At 44.7% G+C, this 25,114-nt stretch overlaps 1 protein-coding gene across 1 annotated transcript; it reads left to right on the plus strand.

The window, feature by feature from the left end:
* The first annotated feature begins 32 nt into the window (after window positions 1-32).
* Window positions 33-24,785, plus strand: LOC146062999 (mast cell carboxypeptidase A-like). Its single transcript, XM_083175004.1, has 11 exons — window positions 33-103; window positions 843-918; window positions 7,421-7,545; window positions 8,869-8,965; window positions 9,060-9,161; window positions 13,725-13,820; window positions 15,071-15,181; window positions 16,618-16,708; window positions 20,276-20,478; window positions 21,176-21,260; window positions 24,562-24,785. The coding sequence occupies exons 1-11, from the start codon at window positions 33-35 to the stop codon at window positions 24,747-24,749; spliced, it is 1,245 nt and encodes a 414-aa protein (XP_083031130.1). The 3' UTR covers window positions 24,750-24,785.
* Window positions 24,786-25,114: the final 329 nt, after the last annotated feature.

Below are 25,114 nucleotides of genomic sequence, written 5' to 3' on the forward strand. Positions count from 1 at the left end.
AATAGGAAGTAGGCTAAAGCACATCACCAAACATGAAACTTCTACTGCTTCTGACTTGTACTGTGGTCACTCTTTGTGTTCCAACCAGTCGCCGGTTTGATAAGTACTGAAAATAGTGTATTTTCTATTTAGTCTCTATGCTATAACTCTGCTTTGCATCTATACTTTTAGATTTGATCTATACTACAACTTCTGTTTGGTATCTATACTACAACCTATAATTTGTATCTATACTACACAACTTCTGTTTTGTATCTATACTATAACATATGCTTTGTATCTATACTACATTCTATGTTTTGTATAACATAATTTTCATGGAACCACTAGGATAACAGTTTTGTATTGATACATTTTGGGGGAAATATGATATTAAGTAAATTGTGCCTTCTTGTCTTCCTTTGGTTCAGTTATGTAGTGGTGTACAGTTTTTCTTCTAATTGCCCACATGTTTGATGATTGGCAGCCACTAGCACTGGTTTTGCCTATCACTTTAACAATAAAATGTTTGATTTGGTCCTGGGTCACCAACCTGAGGCACTCCTGCAAGAGCCTCACAGCACCCCAGGGTGCCTAGAAACACAGTTTGGAAACCACTGATCTACACTATAATGTCTGTTTTCTATCTATAATGAAACTTTTGTTTTGAATCTAAACTATGACTTTGCAAATTATGATCTTAGTAAATTTACCCATATGTATCTACAATATAGTATATCATTTCTGCCTTTTTTGTATTTATCTTTGACGTTTTTCATTATGTGATCGATCTGTTATTTTCACTCTAAATTGATTACAAAAATGTTGTTTCCGTTTGAATGCAGTTTGTTTTTTCTTTCTAGTGAAAAAGTCTTCCGAGTTCGACCTAAAAATGAAAATGAAGTGGATTTCATTAAACATTTGGCGAAAAAAATGAAGGTATGCGTTTTATGTTTGTGTATGTATACACATAGGACCTTATTCTGGATGATTCGCAAGGCTGCAAATTCACAGCTCTGCGAGTCCACCAGACGCCGGGTTGCCTTGCATGCCACGTACACTCGCATGGGCTGCAGATGGATGTTTTACAGGCTGTGGGGGAACACCCACATGATGGTCGCTGATGATGGAAGGCACACGCACATCTAAGGTTACTCTGAGATAACCTTAGATGTGCGTGGGCATTCGGAAGGAAGTGGGCAGGCAGCTGACATCCGGAGATGTAAGCTGCCCGCCCCCGATGCCCACATCCCCGGGCAATTTCCATGGGAACACCCAGCATTTTCATGGGAACGCTGGGCATTCCAAAGGGCGTGACTATCCGCCACTGCCCCCCACCCACAATGCTGGGTGTGTGCACCCGGCAAGCAGCAAAGTGGGGGAGTGGCCTAGTGTGTGTAGTGATTCCCTTAAGACTACGCCCCTTTTCCTGTGGCCACACCTCTTTATGTAAGCACACGACGGGGGTCGCACGTGGGAGCCTCAATTCCACCTGGCTTAAATTTGGGACATATGACAATAGTGTGTTTATGATAAATGCATTTACATTTTTATTAGTGCTTGTTTTTAAAGTTTTTATTTAGTATTATAATGAATGTGCATCTCCCAGATTGGAAGATTGGGCTTTGAGGCATATTGGTCCTTATTCTAGTTGACTTGCAGACTGCAAATTTTGCAGCATTGCAAGTCCCCCAGATGCCACCTGCATAGTCGCACGCCCCCCTGAACCCTCGCAGGCATGATTTCATGATTTACATAATCATTCATTTGCAGCCTTGGGAGCGGAGGAGAAATCATTCAATGGTCACCGGCTATCGAATGATTTCTTCAGCGCTCACAGATCTGAGACACCTCTATGGTGTCTCAGACCAGCGGGTGCCCGGGCCGAGGACAGGGCGGGCAGCTGACATCCGCTGACGTCAGCTGCCCACCCCCTGCACCCACGTAATCAGAGAACTACCATGGGAACGCTCAGCATTCTAATGGGAATGCCCATGAACTGCTGGGGGTTCCCATATGCAAATTCCCCTTCCACCTCCCCCCGCCCCTCCGTGCCCCCCCCCGCCCGGAAATCTGATTGCGAGTGCTGTGGGCTGTTTATTATAAACATAAATACTGTATGTAAAACACAGGGCGTAATCATGTCATTTTAGTCAAAGCTTTGTACCTATTAACTTTTTTCCAGCCCCCGGTAGCTGGAGTAGGGGAACGCCCAGCAAAAATGATGGGCATTCCTCTGGGTACGCAGTTTGGTCAATGCCTGCTCAGAGTGGGTGGCTGATGTCACATGACATCAGCGCCCACCCCGAATTCAACCACTTCCGCAGTAAAAAAGTCAGTTCAGGGGAGAAAAATCATTTGATGGTTGCTACTGCCAAATGATTTCTCTCCCAGTCATCCGCATGCAAGGGGATTTGTTGTTGTACACATCCCCTCGCATGCTAGCGAGGGGGTGGGAGTTCAGCTGGGCAGCCGGCGGGGCTTACCGCTTCACTAGGCTGCAAGTATACGCAGCCTAGAGAACAGGCCTGAATCAGGCCCCATGTTTAAGTACCTATTACTTCATTGTTATACTGCATGTATTATATCCAAGTTATTTAATATTTGTTATATACTGTAGCATATGTTTTCCATGTATTTATGTATCTGTCAGTGGCGTAACTAGAAATTTTGCTCCCCCCTGCCAAAAAAGTTCCTGGCGCCCCCTCCCCATAGCATTTTGGTAAAACAAACAGGGCGGTTTTAGGCAATATGGCTGCCAGTGTGAACTGTAAAAATTGATATTTGCAAAATAAAGCATTTGCATGTACCTATGGTGCGCACATTCTGAAAAACAGGTTTGTGGCCTTGCTGCAAGGGCTGTGGTCTTGCAAAAAAGATTACCTTATACCTGTTTTACAATCTGCACATTCAAACTTTGGCAACCACAGGAAAAATAAATGCCTGACTCATGGCCCTTTGTTGTCATTTTTGCTCCATCTTTTTGCTACACATTATGCCACACCTTTATGCCCATTACACATTATGACACATATCTTTATGCCCATAACACATTATGCCACACGGTAATGCCCATTACACACTATGTCACAAACCGTGATGCCCATTACACATTGACATACACCGTAATGCCATTACACATTATACCACACAATGTAATGCCCATAACACATTATTCCACACCAGGGCCGGTGCTAGGGTGTTCGGCGCCTCCCTGCAAAAGATACATTTGAGCCCTCTCCCCCATACATAAAAAAGGGACATAACATGCACCAGAAAAATATTGTGGTCTCAAAAGGAAAGGGTTTGCCTACACAAAAGTATTCAAATTAAGCCACACATTAGCACTATTTTATTCACTTTACACCAGACATAGCACCCCTGATACATATTATATCCCATAGTAGTATCCCTTATTCATGTCACGACACATAGTAGTGGCCCTTATACACATAATAGAGAGCCACTTATACACATAATTCCCACAGTAGTAGCACCGATTATAGACATAATACACACAGAAGTAGCAATGCTTATACACATAATGTCCACAGTAGTAGCTCTGCTCACACAAATAATGCCCAAGGTAGTAGCCACACTTATACACCTAATGCACACAGAAGTAGCAGTGCTTATACTTATGACGGCCACAGTAGTAGCACCTTATATATATTATGGCCACAGTATTAGCGCCTCTTAAACACATAATGGCCACAGTAGTAGCATCTCTTATACGGGGTGCAGTTAACATCTCGGCAGTCAGGATTCCAGCATTTAATATACTGCCACCATCATCCTGACTGCCTTCAGAAGACCATCACCGGATCTCTGAAAGGGTCAGGATGATGATGCCAGAATACAGACAGCCTCCAACCCAATTTGTGAGTATACGGGGAGCGGGAGCAGGTGGACTGGGACGGAGGGGCTTAGTTTAGGCAATAGTAGGGGGACTGGGGGGGGGGGGTGTGAGGAGAAGGGGTTAGGTTTAGGCACCAAAAATGGGTTAGGGTTAGGCTGCAGATGGGGGGTTAGGTTTAGGCGGCAAGGTGAGAGGCTAAAGGCCCCCATACATAGAGCTGACTTGTCCTAAGGACAAGTCGGACCCTATTCTCCTCCGAGCCGCCCGGCAGCTCCCCGGGAGGCTCACCTACGATGAGGACTTTGATGTGCCATTTTTCATGTGATAAATCGCATGCGATTTATCACATGTAAAAAAAATATCAGGGAGCTGCAGGGCGGTGAGGAGCAGTGGGGGCGGGCGGCTGGGGAGGAAGAAGCAGTGGGGCAGAAGCGCGTTACCAGATTGGGGCGGGCGGCGGTGACCATCAGTGACAGTGTCACTCTCCACTGTCCAGCGCTAGCGGGCGGGCAGCCGCGGCTATTACATCTTTAAAATAACGTGTCAAATGACTGCCCAGCTAATGATTGGCTGAGATAGAGCACTCTCAGCCAATCAGTGGCCTCCCTTCGCGGCCGCTGATTGGCTGAGAGTGCTCTATCTCAGCCAATCAAAAGCCGGGCAGTCATTTGACACGTTATTTTAAAGATGTAATAGCCGTGGCTGCCCGCCCGCTAGCGCTGGACAGTGGAGAGTGACACTGTCACTGATGGTCACCGCCGCCCGCCCCAATCTGGTAACGTGCTGCTGCCCCACTGCTTCTTCCTCCCCAGGCCCCAGCCGCCTGCCCCGACTGACCTACATCGGATGTTCCGCCGGTCCGACCCCTGGGGCCGGGTCCGATACGAACGGGACCGCGCATCGGACCCGACCCCATGTCATGAAGAACCGATTTGGGCCGATTTATCATGCTGATTGATCGCAATCGGCCGAAATCGGTCCAAATCGGGTTGATGTATGCCCACCATTACAGTTAAGGTGCCCATACACTAGTCCAATTTCACCCGATCCTGACAGATCGGGCTGAGAAATTGGCCGGAATCTAATGTGTTTGACATCCACCTCAGGTCCAATGCACGGTCCTGTGCACATCAAACTTGAGCTGGAGGTTGGACCTGTTGCCTTTGCGACCTCCATTTCGGCTCCTCTCCCAGGAGGCTCAGGGCGGGTTGGGTGGCCATACACTCCTGTGATACATCACTGTACTGTATGGCCACCTTTAGAGTCAGGCTGTGGGAAGGGAGGATTTTGGGGGGTAGGTTAAATATACTTACCTTCCAATGCTGGGATTCCCATCTCTGTGATGCTGGCATCTGTATTCTGACTATCAGCATCCTGAGCGACGGTTCCCTCTTAACAGTAGTATAAGCAGTTTTATACACATAATGCCAAAGAGGGGGAGGTGGTGGGGGCGGTGATGAAATTCAGTCAAACAGATATATATATATATATATATATGTAGCGTGTACAGAGGTGCGGCACTCAGGACAAATGAAACCAAGTTGTGACTTCTCCGTGAGTCGGTTTCATTTGTCCTGAGTGCCGCACCTCTGTACACGCTGGTTATCCATTTCTGAGGGCGCCAGGAGCTGTTGATCTTTTGCTAGCTTGGAGTGCCAGACCTGCCACTAGCTCGCTCTCTCTCTCTCTCTCTTTAATATATACACACACACAAAATATATAAAATATATACAGGCTATCAGGCGCTTCAAAGGCAGCAAAATTCCTACTAACATCCACGTCGCCTGAACTTAAAAAAATTATGTACAGAATATATATATATACTATAAGAAGCCTACATTTTTCAGCAGGAGCATTCAAAAGCAAAAAGCATCAGTAGTAAAGAAGGGTCTCAAAGAGTTAAACTCTCTGCCCTGAACACAGAACACGTCTTTGGAGGGGGAGGACTCACCAGCATGTCAAGGGAATAGTTCCTTTACAAGTTTCCTGTAGCAGAAACATAAATCTGACTGAGTCTGACAGCCTGTGCGTACGGAGTTCCAGGCTGTCAGTGTATACGCGGAGGATTCCCACCTTCATGCGCTGTTTGCTTGGAGGGACGGGAGCTTCTGTAAGTTGAAAGGCTGCAGGAGCTTTAGTCTGCTTGCGTCGCTGCCCATAGACTTAGGGACAGACCACCTTTCCCCCAGCCCACTCCAGCCTGGCACGGAGAAGCCGGCCGCCTCTGCGCTCACACAGAATAGTGGGTGGGGGTGGGTTTAGACACTGAACGCTGCTGCACGCTAGCAGGAAGGGGAGGTTGAGTTTAGACGCCAGCCGCTGCTGCACTGACAGGGAGACCAGGGAATCCCTCCTTCCTGGTCACGGCCATGAGACCCGGCGCCCACACAGACAGCGCTGTAGCTTGCTCCCCCAAGCGGCGGCGGGGGCTGCCTTACAGAAGCTACGCCACTGGTATCTGTAAGTCTTCTATACACACTTCAAAATAGGATATATTTCTACTTTTAGGGGTTGGTGCACAATATACAGTACTCAGTGGTCTAATAGTACCTAATATCTTTTGATAAGTTTGTTGTTCCTATTATTTGGTGACTATCAGTCACTATAAAAATAGTAAAATATAAAGATGCCCATACACGGTACAATATTTCCGTGAGTTTTGAACTGGATCGCATCGTATCATATGCAATCAAATCGCATGCAATTTGTGTGCGATGCGATCCAAAGCTAATTAAAAAGCACGGGCTGCACAGAGTTTATGTGCTGCGTGATGGGATGCCCGCGGGAGTACACATTGCATGGCGCCCTCACACCATGTATGGGCACCATAAGAAGAAGTTACCTATAAATGGAGTGGGCACAGGGCCGGCGCCACCACTAGGCAAGATTAGGCATTTGCCTGGGGCGCCGGCCACTGGAGGGCGGCACTTGGGAGCAGGTCAGTGGCGTGGAGCAAGGTGAGTGGTGCCCGCACCCCTTCCCCCCCGTAAAGCCAGTTAAGGCCCCACCAGCACTGCTCACCCACGCGACCGCTGACTTGCTGACCTCTCCCCCCCCTGCCCGCCCGTGCGCCGGAGCAAGTCACCTGCACTACCGCTGACTTGCTGCGGCGCCAGCACTCCCCTCCCCTCCCGTCCGTCTCCTGAACACGAACCACGGCTGACATGCTGCCCCCTGCCGGTGCGCCGGAGCAAGTCACCTGCACTACCGCTGACTTGCTGCGGCGCCCGCACCACCCCATTCCCGTAGGGTGACTCTCCGGTAGCCGGAGCAGCCAGGTGGGCGGCGTGGCTCCCCCCTGCCTGGGGCGCTGAGGTGCCTTGCACCGGCGCTGAGTGGGCATTGAAGCAATTCACATTCCTTTGGGTTCTTTACATGTTTTACAAAATGCATATCGTATATGCAAAGTTATATCATGAATTAAATAAGAAATGTGTGTTTCTTGAGTGGTTTAATGCATTGTAAAATTATTACCAATGATATTGGTATATTTATGGCCTCCTAATAATAAAAACATAATAATAATAATGATGACAAACTTGTCCATTTCCTTTAACTTTCTTGTCAAATTTACTTTTCTAGCTAAATTTCTGGAAGCCTGAATCTCCTGGCCGTGTGAGCCCAAAGACCAGTGTGCACTTCCATGCCAATGCCAAACAATCTAAAACTATCGTGGATCTCTTTGAGCACAAACAAATTGAATACAAGCAAGTATTTCATGAAGGTTATGCACAGTAGTATCATGTAAATGTAAACATTATGTTTACTGTCTCTAAATTGAATTGAGAAACAGGACAATAGTTTGTTCAATATTATTGCACAAGCAACACAGATATAGAAGCTGAGACGGTCCAGACCCATGAACGCCGAACTAGATAAACTCCCTGCAGCTAATGCTGCCACAATGGAGCTTGTAGTGTGCATCACATCCTGGCAGATATCTGGGGGTGCCCATTACTAGGGATGTGCAAACCAGATGTACCTGGATTTACCGGGATCTCAAAATGGGATCTTATTGGCTATCAGCTGTCACATGTTTTGGCTCCAAAGCATGTGACAGTCGGATAGCCAATAGAATTCCGTTTTGAGATCCTGGTAAATCCTGATCTCCACATCCATATACATTTCAATTTGAAGTTTTGATTTTTTTAGATACTGTTATGGTTATTTCCCATTAGAGTTATTTTCCATAATTTACCCAATTTAATAAAGACAGCAAATATAAGAAGGTCTTCACCCGTTTTTTCTTTAGCCGACATGTCCAGCCAGGTGGTATTTCATGCCCTACCATCCACTAGGGCAGCGGTTCTCAAACTGTGGGTCCTGACCCCAAAGTGGGTCCCGACCTTCTCAGCATGGGGTCGGGACTCCATGTTGCTGACCATCAGGTTGATGACTTTTCTACTCTTCGTCAGCAATTCAAGGAGTCTGTTGAATTGTCTGTTATTTTAGACTCCTCCCATCATTTTGTGCTTCCACAATGCTGCCATGTATGTGCAGTCTGCTGACCTCACATGTGTGGCGACCATTCAGCAGTAAATCCTGGGGTCCTGCAATTATTTTTATTGCCTGATGGGGTCCCAGAGCAAAATAGTTTGAGGACCCCTGCACTAGGGCATGGAGGGAGAATATAATAGTGTGCCAAGCATAGCGAGGCACTGTACCTGAAGCATGGCGAGCACAGCAAGCCGTGTGAGGGGACGTGTTCACCAATACTGCGTCTTTGTTGACATTTGAGAAAAAAGTGAAAAACCCATGTCGACCCTTTCCAATGTCGACCAAAAGCCTGTTTTGACCTTTTGACCCTGTCAACCTTAGACATGTTGACCTTTTCCCTGTGTCAACCTAAGGCTGGTTGACCCAATGTATGTCGACCTTAATTTGGTCGACCAAATGACCCATACCCTACAATTGTATATGATCTTGGTGAAATGTTACTAGAAAAAATATACAGAAATTTGTTGTAATTCTTTTAATTTCAATTTGATGTTTTGAGTGTTTTAGATACTGTTATGGTTACTTCCCATTAGAGTTATTTTCCATAATTTACAAGAGGTAATTGAGAACCAATTTAATAAAGACAGCAAATATAAGAAGGTCTTCACCCGCTACTATGAGTGGAAAGAGGTCAGTGACATTATCGTCCTTTTAAATATCATATCGGTTATACAATATCAGAGACCTCAGGCAATAGCATGCATTAACTCACTGTTCCCACCAGATTGCTCTGTGGATGTATGCTGTAACATTAAAATATCCAAAACTGGCGTCCTTAGAACTGATTGGCGAGACGTTTGAGGGGCGCGCCATGCCTGTACTGAAGGTACAGAGTTCCTCTGATATCTCTAATATTTCTGCTCTATTGAACATACTGTAAATGTAACTTACGTATATGATATACAGAATTTTTCTATTTTCCAAATAAAACAGGAAAATGCAAAGGTACATACAGTAGATCCATAAAGAGTCTTGAATATGTGTCCTTAATTGTAATATTGTTATTTCGTTGAATATTGTTATTACCTGTTACTAGAACATATACCAATATATAAAAAATCTTTTATTACATTTTCATAATTTAAATAAAAAGAAACAGACTGATAGACTGCTGTGTTCCTAGAAGGAAATCATTGAACAAATGATTTTTATAATGCTGCTGCATAAATAACATGCACCAAAACAACTGTGCCACAAGGGAACTCTCAGCTCAAAGGATTGACCCCATTTAAGTAAGCTCTCAAGAGGTCTGAGCAGGGGTTAAAGTGGGGGAACGGGGAAACGGGGTGGAACTGAGTTCCACCACCTCTAATGGTGAGGTGGAACATTTTAACCTCCACATTGGCCTAGCACTGTAGTTCTCACAGAAAACCATTCTAGTTTGCAGGGGGATGCCAAAACCCCTACCACTGGCCCTGTGTAATGAGGGGAGGGGGGTTATTAGGTGGCACAGAGAAATGAGTTCCCCCACCTCTGCATGACCACTTTAAGCCCTGGGTCTGAGCAATCCAGTGAACCCCCTGCATGTTAGGGTTAGGTGGCAAGCAGGGAGGGTTAGCAGTTGGGGGGAGAGGGTTAGGTCACTCATACCTATTTTACACCAAAATCCCTAGTCGGACCCTGGTCTTCAAACACGGGAGTTTCCAGGGTCGGAACCAGCTTCATACCCAATTTTTACCTCTTTTACACCAAAATCACGGATACAACTCGTTATTTGGAACATGGCTCCAATCTGGGTCGGATCCGGGATTCTTCCCATTTACAATGCGGTGCTGATCCACAGTGTAAATGGGGGTAGCGCTGACAGGACAAGTGATCACCATGCTGGGGCAAGCCCAGCACCAAGGTAAGTTGCTGGGCTGCCCCCAGCCTCCGTGCACCGCTAGCCCCCATCCGCAAGGTGAATGGATGTCGCACACAGACATCCATTCACCTCCTTCCTGCCTCCGCTGCTTTCTGCACAGGGTGTGTCAAATAATGTGTAATGGCATTGTGTTGTGTCACATAATGTGTAATGGGCATTGCGGTGTGTCAAATAATGTGCAATTGGGCATTGCGGTGTGTCACATAATGTGTAATTGGGCATTGCGGTGTGTCACATAATGTGTAATGGGCATTGCGGTGTGTCAAATAATGTGTAATTGGGCATTGCGGTGTGTCACATAATGTGTAATGGGCATTGCGGTGTGTCAAATAATGTGTAATGGGCATTGCGGTGTGTCACATAATGTGTGAGGGGCATTTCCCTTTGAAGCGAGGCCACACACTTTTTTTTTTTTTTTTTTTAGAATGTGTGCGTTCTTTATTTTAAAAATATCTACACTTTTACTGTTCCCAATACTGATGCGCACTGGTAGAGACCTGAGTTGGGGGGGCATTATAAATTTTTGCTATTGGGCCCACAAAGTTCTAGTTACGCCTCTGCCCAGGTCAATTAGGCAAAAACTTGCTTGTTGCCAGGGGGATTACATACCTATTGCCATATGGGTTACATGCTCATTGCTAGGGGTGATTACATGCCCATTTCCATAGTGGGTTACCTGCTCATTGCCATAGGGGGTTACTGTGTGTGAGTGTACATGTGGTAAGGAATATAGATTGTAAGCTCCACTGGGGCAGGGACTGATGTGAATGTTCAAATATTCTCTGGGGGAACTACATGCCCGTTGCCATAGGGGTTTACATGCTCGCTGCCATAGGGGGCTACATGCTTGTAGCCAGGGGGATTACATGGTTGTGGCCAAGGGGGATTAAAAGCGCATTGCTTAGGGGGAGTCAAATGCTTGTTGCCCATGGGGAGTTAAATTTTTCTGCCTGCCTGCCCATCACTGGAAGGGGTGGGAAATCACTCACCCTCCTCCTTTAAGCCCTCGTCGGCTGCTGTCTTTTGCCACTGCTGCAATGCACTGTGCAGAATTCCAAAAAGCACATCCAATGCTTCTGGAATCCTTTCAGCACTACCCGGATGTCCCACCCGGGCTGGGACCATTTACACCGCACACTACCCAAGTCCTGTCCATGTTCCACCCTGGTCAGGACATTTTACACCGCCGCTGAACCAGGTCCACGAGGCAAAAACCGAGGTTTTTACAGTGTTGTAAAAAGGGGTGTTAGGTGTTACAGAGTCCCTGTCGGGATTCTCCATAAAGGGATGTTGGGCTCTGTCTTTTAACTTCCTACATCCTACATGGTGAGGAAATCATATGTATCCAAAATATATATTATCAATAGCGAGTCTTGTATGGGTATATGAACTAAACAGCGGGTTTGCAATACCTGGTGGAATTTTTGTGATTTGTTTTAGATTTAGCACATGTGGCAGGGTCAGACTGGTGCACAGGGGCAGTAATGAAATTTCTGGTTGGCCCCACTGCCTAAGGCTCCACCCCCTCTAGGGATCAAGTTCTAGACTGTGCACTATAATGATATATTATGCATATGCATAGGACTATGGTGTATTTTCTACAGTGCATTGCTGTTATTAATCTGGACTAGCAATGCTTACTATATATATTTATCAAGGGGCCTATTCCACATAGTCTCAAATTGATAGCCAAACCTCAGGGATGGCTGGACACAATGCTAATCACGGGCTCCTATCGGCAATAATCAGGCTTTAGCTTGATCATTATAATTTCTTATCACAACATATCACAGCCAGCAAGAAGAAATTAATGGTTGCTGACATTTATCAGTATTCACACATCCACGGACTGTAATAGAAGTCTGTCTATGTGATGAGTAAAGGCAGGGCCGGACTGGCCATCTGGCACTTCTGTGTGGGCCGATTTTAGCTGCACTGCAGTAGCCATAGCGCTGCTGAAGCCTCCTGGGCTTCACTGTGCGCTGCGCTGCATGGCGTCCCCCCCGCGCGCATCATTAGCATATTGACAGCATCATAGGCGTGCGCACGGGGGTGCACAGGCACCTACTGATGACGCGCCGCCGCCCCCTGCCCTACGCTGGCCGGATGCTGCCCGGATACTGCCCGGCGCCTCCTTCCGCCCCTCTGCGCGGCAGCTAATACATTGTTCCTCCTCTGCCCAGCCGCACGAGGAGCTCCTTCCCCCCGCTGTCTATCACCTCCATACAGTGGCAGGCTGGGCAGAGTGCCAAGTGCCCGCAGGTCATTGCTGTTATGCAGCACCGGGGCCGCAGCCGTACTGTGGGAAGGATCCTCTGCCTGCTTCCCGGCTGTCAATGTCAGTCACTCTACCGCAGTAGGGCTGCTGCTGGACACAGTGGACTGCTCTGTGAGGGAGCAGACCATAACAGACCATGGAGGGAGGAAGAGCTGTCAGTTTGTTGTGATCACTGTCTGTGTCTGGCTGGCCTGTTGGTGCAGAGACAGCAGCCTTTGCACAGTACACACTCAGTACTGCTCCCGCTGCCCTGGAAACAGAGGAAGGTGACAAGGACAAGAGTGCCTGATGCTGTGCTCTCAGAGTAAGCATTCTATTTCTCCATTTAAAGTTTCAGGTCCTAGTTTAAGTATACTTTATATGGGGTCCTTTTATTAGGATTTGAGGCATTACAGTGTGTGGTATAATGTGTAATGGGCATTAGGGCATGTGGTATACTATGGCTGTGTGACATGTAAAAGGCATTGCGGTGTAAAGTTTTGGCGCGTACTGTCATTGTCCCTATTTTACAAAAAATTGTCAAGCTGTGGCATAATGTGTAATGGGCATTAAGGTGTGTGTCATAATATGTAATGGGCAATATAGTGTGCAGCAATGTGTAATGGCATAATAGTGTATTCCATAATGTGTAATGGGCATAACGGTTTGTTCCATAATGTGTAATGCCTCCTTTTTGTGATGCCACGCCTCCTTTCCATGAGGCCACACCCCCTTTTCACTGCGCGGCTTCGCCGCGCAAGAGTTCCGACTACTAATGGTGGACCTGTGTGCTCAAAATGCCAGGGCCGATTTTTGGTCCCAGTCCGGCCCTGAGTAAAGGTAAGTGATTGCTAAGGCAATATCAATGTCATCAGTCCCGGTACAGCTACCCCAATACAGCAATTACAGTGATTTGTGGGTCTATGGGGAGAGAAAATTGAGGCAGAAAATTGAGGAAGTCTGGTGGCATGTGGGAGGCTTGCCCTGGGAGGGGGACCTGATTTTCATGAGCCTCCGGTCATTCTGGGAGGGAAGTCATGTATGAGCTAATGCCATCTGAATAGGATTTTATCTACCAGGTCCAAGCTCTGGATTCGGAAGCCTGATAAATTTGGCACATATTCAGCCCCCATAGGAACCTTCTGTTATTGATAATGAGAACTACAATAAATATGTCCTACTACTGTACGCTGAAGTCCCCCAGAGGTACAACTATGGGATCAGTAATATTTGCAGGTGTCTACTTTACTTATTTGTTTCTCATAAAGGTTGGAAATTCTGCCAAGAAGGGCGTTTTTCTCGAATGTGGAGCCCATGCACGAGAATGGATCTCACCTGCCTTCTGCCAGTGGTTTGTGAACGAGGTAGGGGGATAGATGTACTAAGGGAAATATGTACTAAGTTTAAAAAGTGATACAATGGAGAGCGATAAAGTACCAGCCCGTCAGCTCCTAACTGTCATGTAAAAGGCTGTGTTTGCAAAATGTCAGGAGCTGAATGGTTGGTGGTTTAACACTCTAAATTTTCAAGGCTTAGTACATATCAACCACATGGTTTGGTTTACAATCATGCGATAACTTTTTAATTAGATTCTGTGTGATATGGGACAGACGTACCATCATTAATATCATTATTAGGACTCATCTCTCTACTCCACCCCACCCCGTGTGTGTGTGTGTGTGTGTGTGTGTGTGTGTGTGTGTGTGTGTGTGTGTGTGTGTGTGTGTGTGTGTGTGTGTGTGTGTGTGTGTGTGTGTGTGTGTGAGATAAAGAAAATAATACAAAAAATCATGTAACAAAATATTATAAATAACATAAAATTAATATGTCCTGTACAGTAAATAAAATATTAATAACAACTGAAGAGAACAAATCTCCATTAATGATAAAGATCCAAAAGGCACCTAATCCAATTATCCAGAGATATTAATATAGGGAAGTCCTTTTCTGAGTCTAAATTTCAGAAAATATTACCACTTAAATTGGTTTCCAGTCAACATAATAGTATAATAAACTATAGAGTGGCAATGTTTCAGTGACTCCAATACCAATCAGCATACAAAAGCGTATTACACTTCATCTTTGAAACATATTCTACAAACAGTGAGCATCAATTTATAGTGAATTATATATATTTCTATGGCGCCATAGGAACATTATCTTCTAATTAACAGAAACGTCCACTTTCAAGTACCATTAATCAGCAGTGTGAAATGAGAACTGAAGTTTGAAAATGATTAGTATATAGCTTTTAGTCCAAAAATGATGCACTTACAATGACAGCCATAGCTGCAGTGATCTGCGCCTCTCTCAAGAGACTCTGTGGTAGATGTATGAAGCAGTGATAACGGAGAAGTGAAAAACTGCCTGGTACTTTCTCATCGGCCAATCAGCTTCTAGCTGTCCCTTTTTAAACCCAGCCTGTAACTTAACATTTAGGAGCTGATTGGCCAGTGATAAAGTACTGTACCAGGCACTTTATCACTTCTCCTCCCTTATCAATGCTTAATACATCTACCCCTATGCAAGAATTGTGCCAACATAAATTTGAAATTTGCTTTTTCAGAGATCTTTACATCACTGTTTTTCACATTTTTCATTATTTTCTCAACAGGCACTAAGAACATATGGAAAAGACAAAGCTATGACTAAACTGCTAGACAGTCTGACCTTCCATGTCTTACCTGTATTTAACATTGACGGTTATATTTGGTCTTGGACAAATGTAAGTAATTACAATCACTCTATATTGTCATCCCAAGTTGGAAATACAAACAAATAAAACACGAGTAGTACAATTCTTATACATTTAAAGGATTGCTTAGGGCATGGGTCTTCAACCTGTGGCCCTCCAGATGTTGTGAAACTACATGTTCCAACATGCATTGCCACATTTTTTCCTATGAGAGCAAGCCAAAACTGTCAGGGCATGCTGGGACATGTAGTTCTACAACACCTGGAGGGCCACAGTTTGAAGACATGTGGCTTAGGGTATTTTCTTTTGCCCATAAGTAAAGGGCAGTTAACACAAAAAATATATTTTTAAAGATATTTTATGTAAAGTGCCTAACTTATGGGATACCATTAATAAATGACAATATTGTAAACTAATTTGGAGAATTATTTTGTCATAACCAATTGTTACATCAGATGGGTGCCTAATTTATGTTTGAATGCAATCCCAATGGCCGTGCAACTCAGATATTATCATCATGCTTTACTGCAATATTTTGCAATTCTGTAACCTGAATTGGGATGCAGTCAAAATCCCGACGGTCAAAATCCCAAATGGGTCATAATACCGACAAGGACAAAATACCGACATTTAAAATCCCGAAAAGGACATAATCCCAACATTTAAAATCCCGACAGGGTCAAAATACCGACATATAGAATGTAAAGGTGAAACAGTCAACATGACTTTCCATCGTCAGGTCGCAAGGTCGCCATGGGGTTTTTCAGTGTTTTTTGACCCGAATGTCGACAGGGACACAGTTGGAAGTGAACCGCAGCCCCTCGTTGGTATTATGACCCATTCGGGATTTTGACCCTGTCGGGATTTTGATCGTCAGAATTTCATACCGAATCCCCGCAATTAGTTCCTTGTAACAATTGTCCATGCACCTTGTGGCTCACTACAGATTCTATTGGGGGTATTCAATGTTTTTTCCAACAGTCGGAATATCGGCCAATTTGACGTCAATTCGACAGTCACAATTCAATCCTCCAACCTGTTGGAAATGTTCCAGCAGTCAGAATACACATGGATTGTCGAATAGAGGTGTATTTTGTTGAAAACGGCTGGGAAATTGACAATCTAGTGGCCAATTTCAACAATGCAGATGCAACTTTATATCAATGTGCTTGAAAACGGCCGCATTGAATAGATATTTTTAACTATCGGAACTATCGGCACACATTGAATACCGTACTACGTAGACCATAAGTCCAACCCTGAGATAATTTTTCAAATGTAGTAATATAAATATGTCATGTGTTTTACTCATGCCATTACTGACTTTAAGTTTAATTCCCAGGTTTTAACTTCCCTAACTCTACTGACATCTACAATTTATAGAATAACCTATATTAACAGTACATTATATAACATGGATATTTATTCAACTAAATAAAAAAGTACAATTTCTGTAAAATGTACAGGATCGTATGTGGAGAAAGAACCGGGCTCCGACATCTAATAAGGACTGTTTTGGCACAGACCTCAACAGGAACTTTAATTCATCATGGGGAGGTAAGTTATATATGTGACAATGCCGACCATAGTAGCATGCAATGCTTAGTTATTTCATACTAGGCCTACTTCAGCGTGGATCGCAAGTTGGAGAAAAAGCGATCAAAAAATCGCCGCCCAGAAAAAAAGAATAAACGCTCCTCGCTAAATTGTAAATGCATAGCAAATAGTGATGCATTCGAAGATCCATTCCCAAAAACCTGAACCATTGAACAGTGTTTTCCATCTGTACCAGTCTGTGGAGTCTACTTATGTGCTCAAAAACTAGACTGCAAGTGGTCACCGCTGATATCAGAGACCATATTTTCATAAACACACCCAGAAAACGCCTTGTTTCCGCCTACAAAACACTGACTGCCTGTCAATCAAACTGCTACTGATATGCAACTGCTATGCATAAGGATATTTATTAGCAAATTGTGGTCACGCATGCGCAATACAAACGTAGTCGTTCAATAATTGAACAGATAGGTTCAGTATGATTTGTTGAAATCCGTGATCCTGGTGGTCAGTATACTGACATCGGAATCCAGGTTGCTGGTATGCTGGCAGGCGGGGGAGTGCAGAAAAGCCGCTTGCGGGCTCGGTGGCTCACTTTGCTGGCCATTGGTTTTATTCTCTCCCTCTATGGTGGTCGTAGACCTCCACGAAGGAGAATAGTCCCTGTTGGTCGGGATCGCAACTGTGAGGCAGATGAACAGTGGGGATTTTGACATGAGCATTGCGACCACAGGATCTCGACCGACGGACATCAACTGATACCTGAACAGATTGTGAATTCTCTAATTAGCGATCAATGACGAATTAGGCCCAATACATGGAAGACAAAATCTGGTGCTGTTCAGTACAATATTATATGATTAGTTCCTTTGCCTATCCTACTTAACTTTTATTCATAACTAGTAACCTGCCCGTCAAAATGACGGAACAACATAACAGTAATTTCGGCAGCTGAACAAAGCAACAATTGACTTGCTCCTTCTGGCGTCATCTAGTGGCAGCTAGTGCCGCTAGCTCCACAGCATTGCAAAGGCAAATTCCTTCTCAAATGGACAAAACCATGTGCGCTGCAGGTGGGGCAGATGTAACATGTGCAGAGAAAGTTACATTTGGGTAAGTTATTTTGCTTCTGCGCAGGGAATATACTGGCTGCTTTATTTTTACATTGCAATAAAGATCCCACTTTGAAGTAAATCCCCACCCAAATCAAATTCTCTCTGCAGATGTTACATCTGCCCCACCTGCAGTGCACATGGTTTGCTCATTTTGAGAACAAATTTGTACTGCAATAATATCTGAATAAGGGCCTGTATGTGTGTATATAGATGATATGGCATGCACCAAATACCGCTATGTGAACATTTTCACTTATTTGTATACATTACTATTATTACCAGCAAGTCATTTATATAGCGCACACTTATTCTGCAGCACTTTGCAGAGGAAATGTGGCCATTCACATCAGTCCCACTACCTGCCCCAGTGGAGCTCCCACTCTATGGGCCTGATTCTGGTTCACTTGCAAAGCAAATTCTCTCTCTAATGGACGTTTTGTCCATGTGTTGGAGATGTTACATATATTCATTATTCAGTACCATTTTTCTGGAAAAATAGGTCCAGGAACTCTGAGTCTGGGGGTGGGTCGATGTAACAAAAATGTATAGAAAGAGAGACTCATATGTATATATTGTATTTAGAAAAAAAAGGCACTCACAGGAGACTTTAAAATAAAACTTATCTAATGGAAAGTAAATTTCATCCCAGAACAGGTTCAGGAACTCAGGGGCAGATTTATTAAGCTCGGTGAAGTGATAAAGTGTCTGGTATTTATCACCGGCCAATCAGCTCCTATCTGTAATTTTTTCAAACCAAGCCTGTAACTTCACAGGTAGGAGCTGATTGGCCGGTGATAAAAAACAGATACTTTATCACTTCACCGAGCCTAATATATCTGCCCCCATGTTCCTGCTGGTTCCTGCTGAAAAATAGCACTGCGTATATTGCAGTGTAAAAATAAAGCAGCCAGTACTTACTCTGCACAGAAACAGATTAAGGGCAGGATACACTAACGTACGTGCCCCCACTTCGCCGCACATCAACGGCTACCGCAGTGATAATTATTGCATATGTCCTAACATATGCGATAATTATTGCAAAGGACAGATCTTGAGTTAAGAGCTGTCCATTGCGGTGTGGCCAGCGATGTGCAATCGGGTCTTGGTGGCTCCCCCCCATCATCTCCCTTACCAGCCAGATGCTGCTGCTGCAGGCTCTCCTCCTCCTCCCTGTACCCGGAAGAGGATGTACAGTGCAGGGAGGAGGAAGTCACTGGTGCTGTGTTGCCCGGACACAGGTGAGAGGAGGTTCAGGGTGAGGCAGCGGAGGTCCGTACGGGGTGGTTTGGGTGGCGTTAAGAAGCCCATAGGCTTCTATGGGGTATCGGCAGCTTTTGCCGTGCGGGTTTTCCTGAATATCAAAATGTGGCAAAAACATGTTTTTACCACATTTTTAGTATAGAGAAGCCCGTCCTAACACCCTAATGTAACTCTCTCTACACATGTTACATCTGCCCCACCAGCAGTGCACATTGTTTTGTTTATTAGAGAGAGAAAGTGCACCAGAATCAGGCCCTATATTCCCAATAACATGTAGACTAGCACTAGGGTTTATTTTGTCAGGAGCCAGTGAACCTACCAGTGTATTTTTGGAAGATGGAAAGAAACCAGAGTACTCAAGAGTGGTACTACTCAGCATGGAGACAATATACAAACTGCACACAGTTATTTAAAGCCATAATATCAGTGCATTGAGGCATTTAGATGAAGTAATATTGTTCTATGTATGTAGAGTGTAGTATATGTGTGTGTATAATATATATGATGTATACGCCACATACCTGTGTGCAAATTCACTTATGCATACAGTAGGTGGTAGTACAGTGTGCAAACATGGCTGACTATATTATTATCCAGAACAACTTTTGCTGCAGTAGAACAATTGGTAGTAAATCAGGGTTGCCGACTTTAGAAAGCTCCTCTCCGGGAGAAGCCCGGAGAGGAGACTTTCAGCAGGCGTTCGGGGGTGGGGCTTTAATGTGATATCATTAAGCCCCGCCCCCATGAAGGAAAGTGCCTCAATTTGACAATCTCCATGGAGGGGGCGGGGCTAAATGACGCAATAATGACACTTTGGCCCCGTCCCCTCTCCGGAGATCGTCAGAAAATGTAATTTAAACGCTGCGGCCGGGGTGGGGGAAGCCACAATCAGGGGGGGGGGGGCGCGGAGGTCCCCCAGAATCCGGGAGGGTTGCCCACCTTTCTGGGGGGGCCGGGAGGGTGACCCAATTTTCGGGACCCTCCCGGACATTCCGGGAGGGTAGGCCACCCTGTAGTAAATGATCAATGCATTGTCAACTAATGTGAGAAATTCTGGATTTCATAGTGTGCTACAAATTATGTTCAAAAAGTTATTAAAAAGTAAGAAAAGTAATATTTGTTTGTACAGTTAATGAATGACCACTGTAACAGTGATGTACACAGGAATAATGCAAACATGTGATATGTACAGGACCTGATTCTGATGATGAACCATGTAGTGAAGCCTATGCTGGGAGGGCACCAGAATCTGCACCAGAAACAAAAGCTCTAGCTTCCTATATTCGTCAGCACCTTTCATCCTTACAAGCATACATAAGTATCCATGCATACTCACAGTTGCTGTTGTACCCCTATGGATATACCTACAAACTGCCACCAAATCATGACAAACTGGTACGTATAAAATCTATGAAAGAATATTGCATATTGTCAATGATTCACGGATGTACAAAAACCCTATGGTTTGAGTATATCTAAGATGTTTTCATATCTGAATTTGTGCTGCATCAATGGTCACAGTGCCCCCTGAGCCACAGCATGATTGATATTGGGGACGGGAAAAGGCAGCAATGGCCAGCATTCCCGAAAACAGAGCGTTGGCCCCATTGTCTGGGTCTGCCAAAGCCAGTGGCTGTATCCTTGGATGGAGTTTCACGGGCCCCGACTGCATAAATGCACTGGTCATCCTGAGTAACCTCAGGGTTACTCAAATGACCGTGGTTCATGTAGAGCACGGATTCTCAAACTCGGTCCTCATGAGCCCACATAGTGCATGTTTCACAGGTCTTCTCACAGAACTGCAAGTGAAACAATTAGCTCAGTGAGTAATGAGTGCCTGAAAAACGTGAACTGTGTGGGGTTCTGAGGACCGATTTTGAGAACCACTGATGCAGAGTGATCTGATGCATTTTAAAACAAAGCTTTTTAATGGTGTCAGTAACCTATGTGGAAATTTTATAAGAAAAATAATTGTAAAAACACATAAAGCTATAATAACATTAGGAACAATGCACAGAAAACAATTCTGACCTCTGTGTTCTTGTTTTTTGTTTTGTTTTTACCAATATTTTTTGTTTGTTTTATCCAACAGGAACACATAGCAAAAGCTGCGGTGGAATCACTGCGCACCCTATATAATACCAGTTACACATATGGACCAATAGCTACTACAATTTGTAAGTATGACTTTGAAACTTATATCAAGTAAGCACAGTGGGTTTTATGAACATAGTTTAGGTAGGATGTTGCTATGGGCAACCAATCAGAAATTACCTCTTATTTATTTACAACTTCCTAGAAGATAATATATAGAATCTGATTTGTTGCTCATAGCATCATCTGAAATACAACTCCCATCTTAGTAAATAAAACCCTTTATTTGTAATGCTGAAATGTAGGCAAATGCAAGGGGGGTTTCTGGTTGCCGGGAAACCCCCTTCTCTTAGCAGGGGAGTTTCTGGGCAACCAGAAACCCCCTATTGCTATTGTCAAATTATGACAACAATAGCAATGCTATATAATACTAGAGATGCCGCCACATCATTCATTTTAAGTAAAATGATAGACGTGTGGCACATGCCCAGTGGAAGTAGCTTCTTCTATCAATTTTGCTATGTGTGTGGTCCTCAATCAGTGCACAGGACCAGAGAGCAGCTGCCAGGAAGAAGAGACAGGAGCCTTACTGTAACATTGGAGAATGTATGCTTAGTGCAGTACTTGTTCTATTATGTTTGTGTACAGTATTTATTTATTATAGTTTGTTTAACCTTTTCATGACCACTTATGAATATTAAATATGTTTGATACAGCCATAGACCATCTGATACTGTATTAAATACAGTATCCAGTGTATAAAATGACCAATGTGTACATTAATGTCAAGTGTCATTACTAGGTTCTTCTACAGCTTCACCAGACTCTCATTCTTGCTGCAATGTGCTGCAGCGTGAGAGACTGTGGACTGCATGTGGAAACCCCCTCTACAAATATTGCGTTTGCCACTGGCATTCTAGATCTAGTTGGCTCTTCTCTCAATCTTTTCTGCCTCATTTTAAATTCTGTTTGTTATTTTCATATGTACATCTTTAACTCTATCTGACCTGAATCTTCATTATTCCCATAGAGATGTGTCCTCATAATGAGCATCTCCACATCATACAGCATGATATACCCGGCATGATGGAAGCACTCTGAGAGCAGTAGTCTGCCATATTTCTGTACATTTTGCACCCTAGTTGCATCGCAGATGCAGTAATGAGCCGCTTACGGTGTACCAGACTTGGCCGGGCTGCGGCTTTAACCGCACAACTGAGCCCTTTTAACACAGATTCAAACTTGACTGAATCTGCACACAGATATACTATGTCACAAGCAGCACTGGGTTTATGCTAGCAAGGCAGTTTTGTCGCTTCCAGTTGATTAATAATACAAATAAGATTCACAGATTGAGAGTAAAAGCAACACAGGACCTGGACCCGTGAAAGGGTCTATAGGGTGTGACTGAAGCCACATCATAAAAGAACACAACTGGGTACTTGTGTATTTTGGCGGCGCCCGATTTCAGCATCGTACAATGAACGCATCGCATGCCATGTACCCGATGGCATGCAATGCGATTCGATTTTGACCCCCTATGCGATGAAAAATCGTATAAGCACCCTAAAGGGTGCTATTGAGCACCCTAATGGGTGCTTACAATGTTAAATGCACCCCCACGCCACCCCCCACTATAAACGTGAACCCGAAGCGTGACGAGCGCAGCGAGCCCGCGAGGGGCGGCGGTATGCGTCCTACGACCTTTTCATACCCCCACTATCCACGTCGGCGTGGAGTTGAGAATAGAAAGTGTGGCGAGCCCGAAGCGTGGCGAGCGGACGCGGATACCTTCACAGGTATACCGCGGACACCTGTGAAGCCCGCCAGGGGACGCGGATACCTGTGAAGGTATCCGCGTCCCCTCGCAGGGCTCGCTGCGCTCGCCACGCTTCGGGCTCGGTGGCTCGCTGCGCTCGCCCCACTTTCTATTCTCAACTCCACGCCGACGTGGATAGTGGGGGTATGAAAAGGTCGTAGGACGCGTACCGCCGCCCCTCGCGGGCTCGCTGCGCTCGCCACGCTTCGGGTTCACATTTATAGTAGGGGGGTGGCGTGGGGGTGCATTTAACATTGTAAGCACCCATTAGGGTGCTTATACAATGTTTAATCGCATCGCATCGTATGGCATTGTATGCCATGTACAATGGCATACAATTTGAAAATTGTATGCCATCGCACACTATGGCACGAAATCGCGTTGCATCGCATACCATCGCATGCGTTATGGTATGCGATGCGATGGGCGCCGCCATAATACACAAGTACCCACAACGGTATACTCAACGTTTTAACACGAGCATAACAGCAGGACCATATTTGTATATAATATACTGTAGAGGGGGCTCTGAAAAATATGTTTGCAGGAATTGCTGATCCTTTAATATCTCTCCTACAACCCTACTCTTATGCTGTGTACACACGGTGAGATTTGACATTAGTTTTTGACTATATACTCAAAATTGCATGCAGATCGTTTGCAGATCACACAGGTTTTTTACCTTGCGACCCCGATGCGCGCTCCTGAGACAGCACAAATCAAAACCAAGATAGACATGTCATCGAATGTAGATAGTATGAATTGTATGTAAATAGTACACAGTTAGCAAAGATTGAATAGCACTCGAATCTTAATTCCAATAGCAAGGGAATCTCACCATGTGCACACACTATTACAGTTGACCTCCTTCAGTTGCTGTGTTCCAGTAGAGGAGCATATCCTCATTTGGTTAGACAATTTGGTGTATTATAATGGGTGCACACAGGCCCACAGGGTCCACAGGACACCCCACACCCTGCATCCATTTTTTTTCAATAATTAGGGGGGTATTCAATGTAGGGTCACAGCTGTCGGGCTGGCCCGACAGCTGTAAACCTGTCCAGTTCTCGGCCAGCTCGACAGTGATTTAGCAGGAGGGAATCAATGTCCCGCCAGCCGAGCGCCGAGAAGGGGGCATGGCCACAAGAAGCAGACGGAAATCGGCAAGCTGCGGCCGGGAGCTCGACAATTCCCGGCCGTGTAGTCGGACACGTTCTGCCAAGATCCCTGTTCAATGACGTCAGGGAAGACAGCTATTTCCCCCGACAGGAATGGTGGTGGGAGATTAAATATCCCCCTTACTCTCTGGAGTCCCAGAGGGTAGCACTGCTGAAATCACCAGGAAAATGGTGCTGTGAACATTTTCCGGTCGTTTCGCACATGTGCAGTAAGAATATCATTTAGGTCACTGCACCATTTTTTCCAGAGACCTGCACTACGGGTGTAGACCCTGGGACAGCGCTAGTGTCCCCTAGTCTGTTCTAACTTAGATTTTATATTTTAGTTCTGTTCAGTAGGAATAACATTATGACTTAAAGTAGTAAATGTACATTTTCTCTTTCTAGACCCAGCCGCTGGCTCTTCTGTTGACTGGTCCTATGATGAAGGAATCAAATATTCTTTTGCCTTTGAGTTGCGTGATAAAGGAGAATATGGTTTCCTGCTTCCTGAGCATGCCTTAGAACCAACCTGCAGGGAGACTATGCTGGCTGTGAAACAAATTGCCAACACTCTGATTGATCTGGAAACTTAAAAAATTGTCATCATCAGCATCTAAATACCTGCTATATTTACACACAGAAAATAAAAACCTGTGACTGAGTTTTCTTTTAATTTATTCATGCTAGAATTTGTGCCAATCAAGACCACCATAACATTATTTTCCAAGTTGCACCATCATGAATGTCCAATTGGCATCACCATAAAATTAGTTTAAAATCAACATTATCAAACTAATATTCAATCTACTCTACTAGAATACTTAAATGTCACCCACACTATGTACTACACTATGACTGTATTGGTATCCAACTATGTGACACCAGTGCCATTAGTACAGGGTTGCAGGAACTCACGAGGGGTGACACCAAACTGCTAAATCTTCCGCAGTAACAGGAG

The sequence above is a fragment of the Crinia signifera genome, chromosome 3, assembly GCF_055691185.1.
Source record: "Crinia signifera chromosome 3, ASM5569118v1, whole genome shotgun sequence".
Classification (NCBI taxonomy): Eukaryota; Metazoa; Chordata; class Amphibia; order Anura; family Myobatrachidae; genus Crinia; species Crinia signifera.

Excerpts from the sequence above, each read along its gene's own strand:
- LOC146062999 (XM_083175004.1), top strand. The coding sequence starts at position 33 with ATGAAACTTCTACTGCTTCTGACTTGTACTGTGGTCACTCTTTGTGTT. Across the intron at positions 919-7,420 it reads ATTTGGCGAAAAAAATGAAG|CTAAATTTCTGGAAGCCTGA; the intron begins GTATGCGTTTTA and ends TTACTTTTCTAG. Across the intron at positions 21,261-24,561 it reads ACCAATAGCTACTACAATTT|ACCCAGCCGCTGGCTCTTCT; the intron begins GTAAGTATGACT and ends TTCTCTTTCTAG.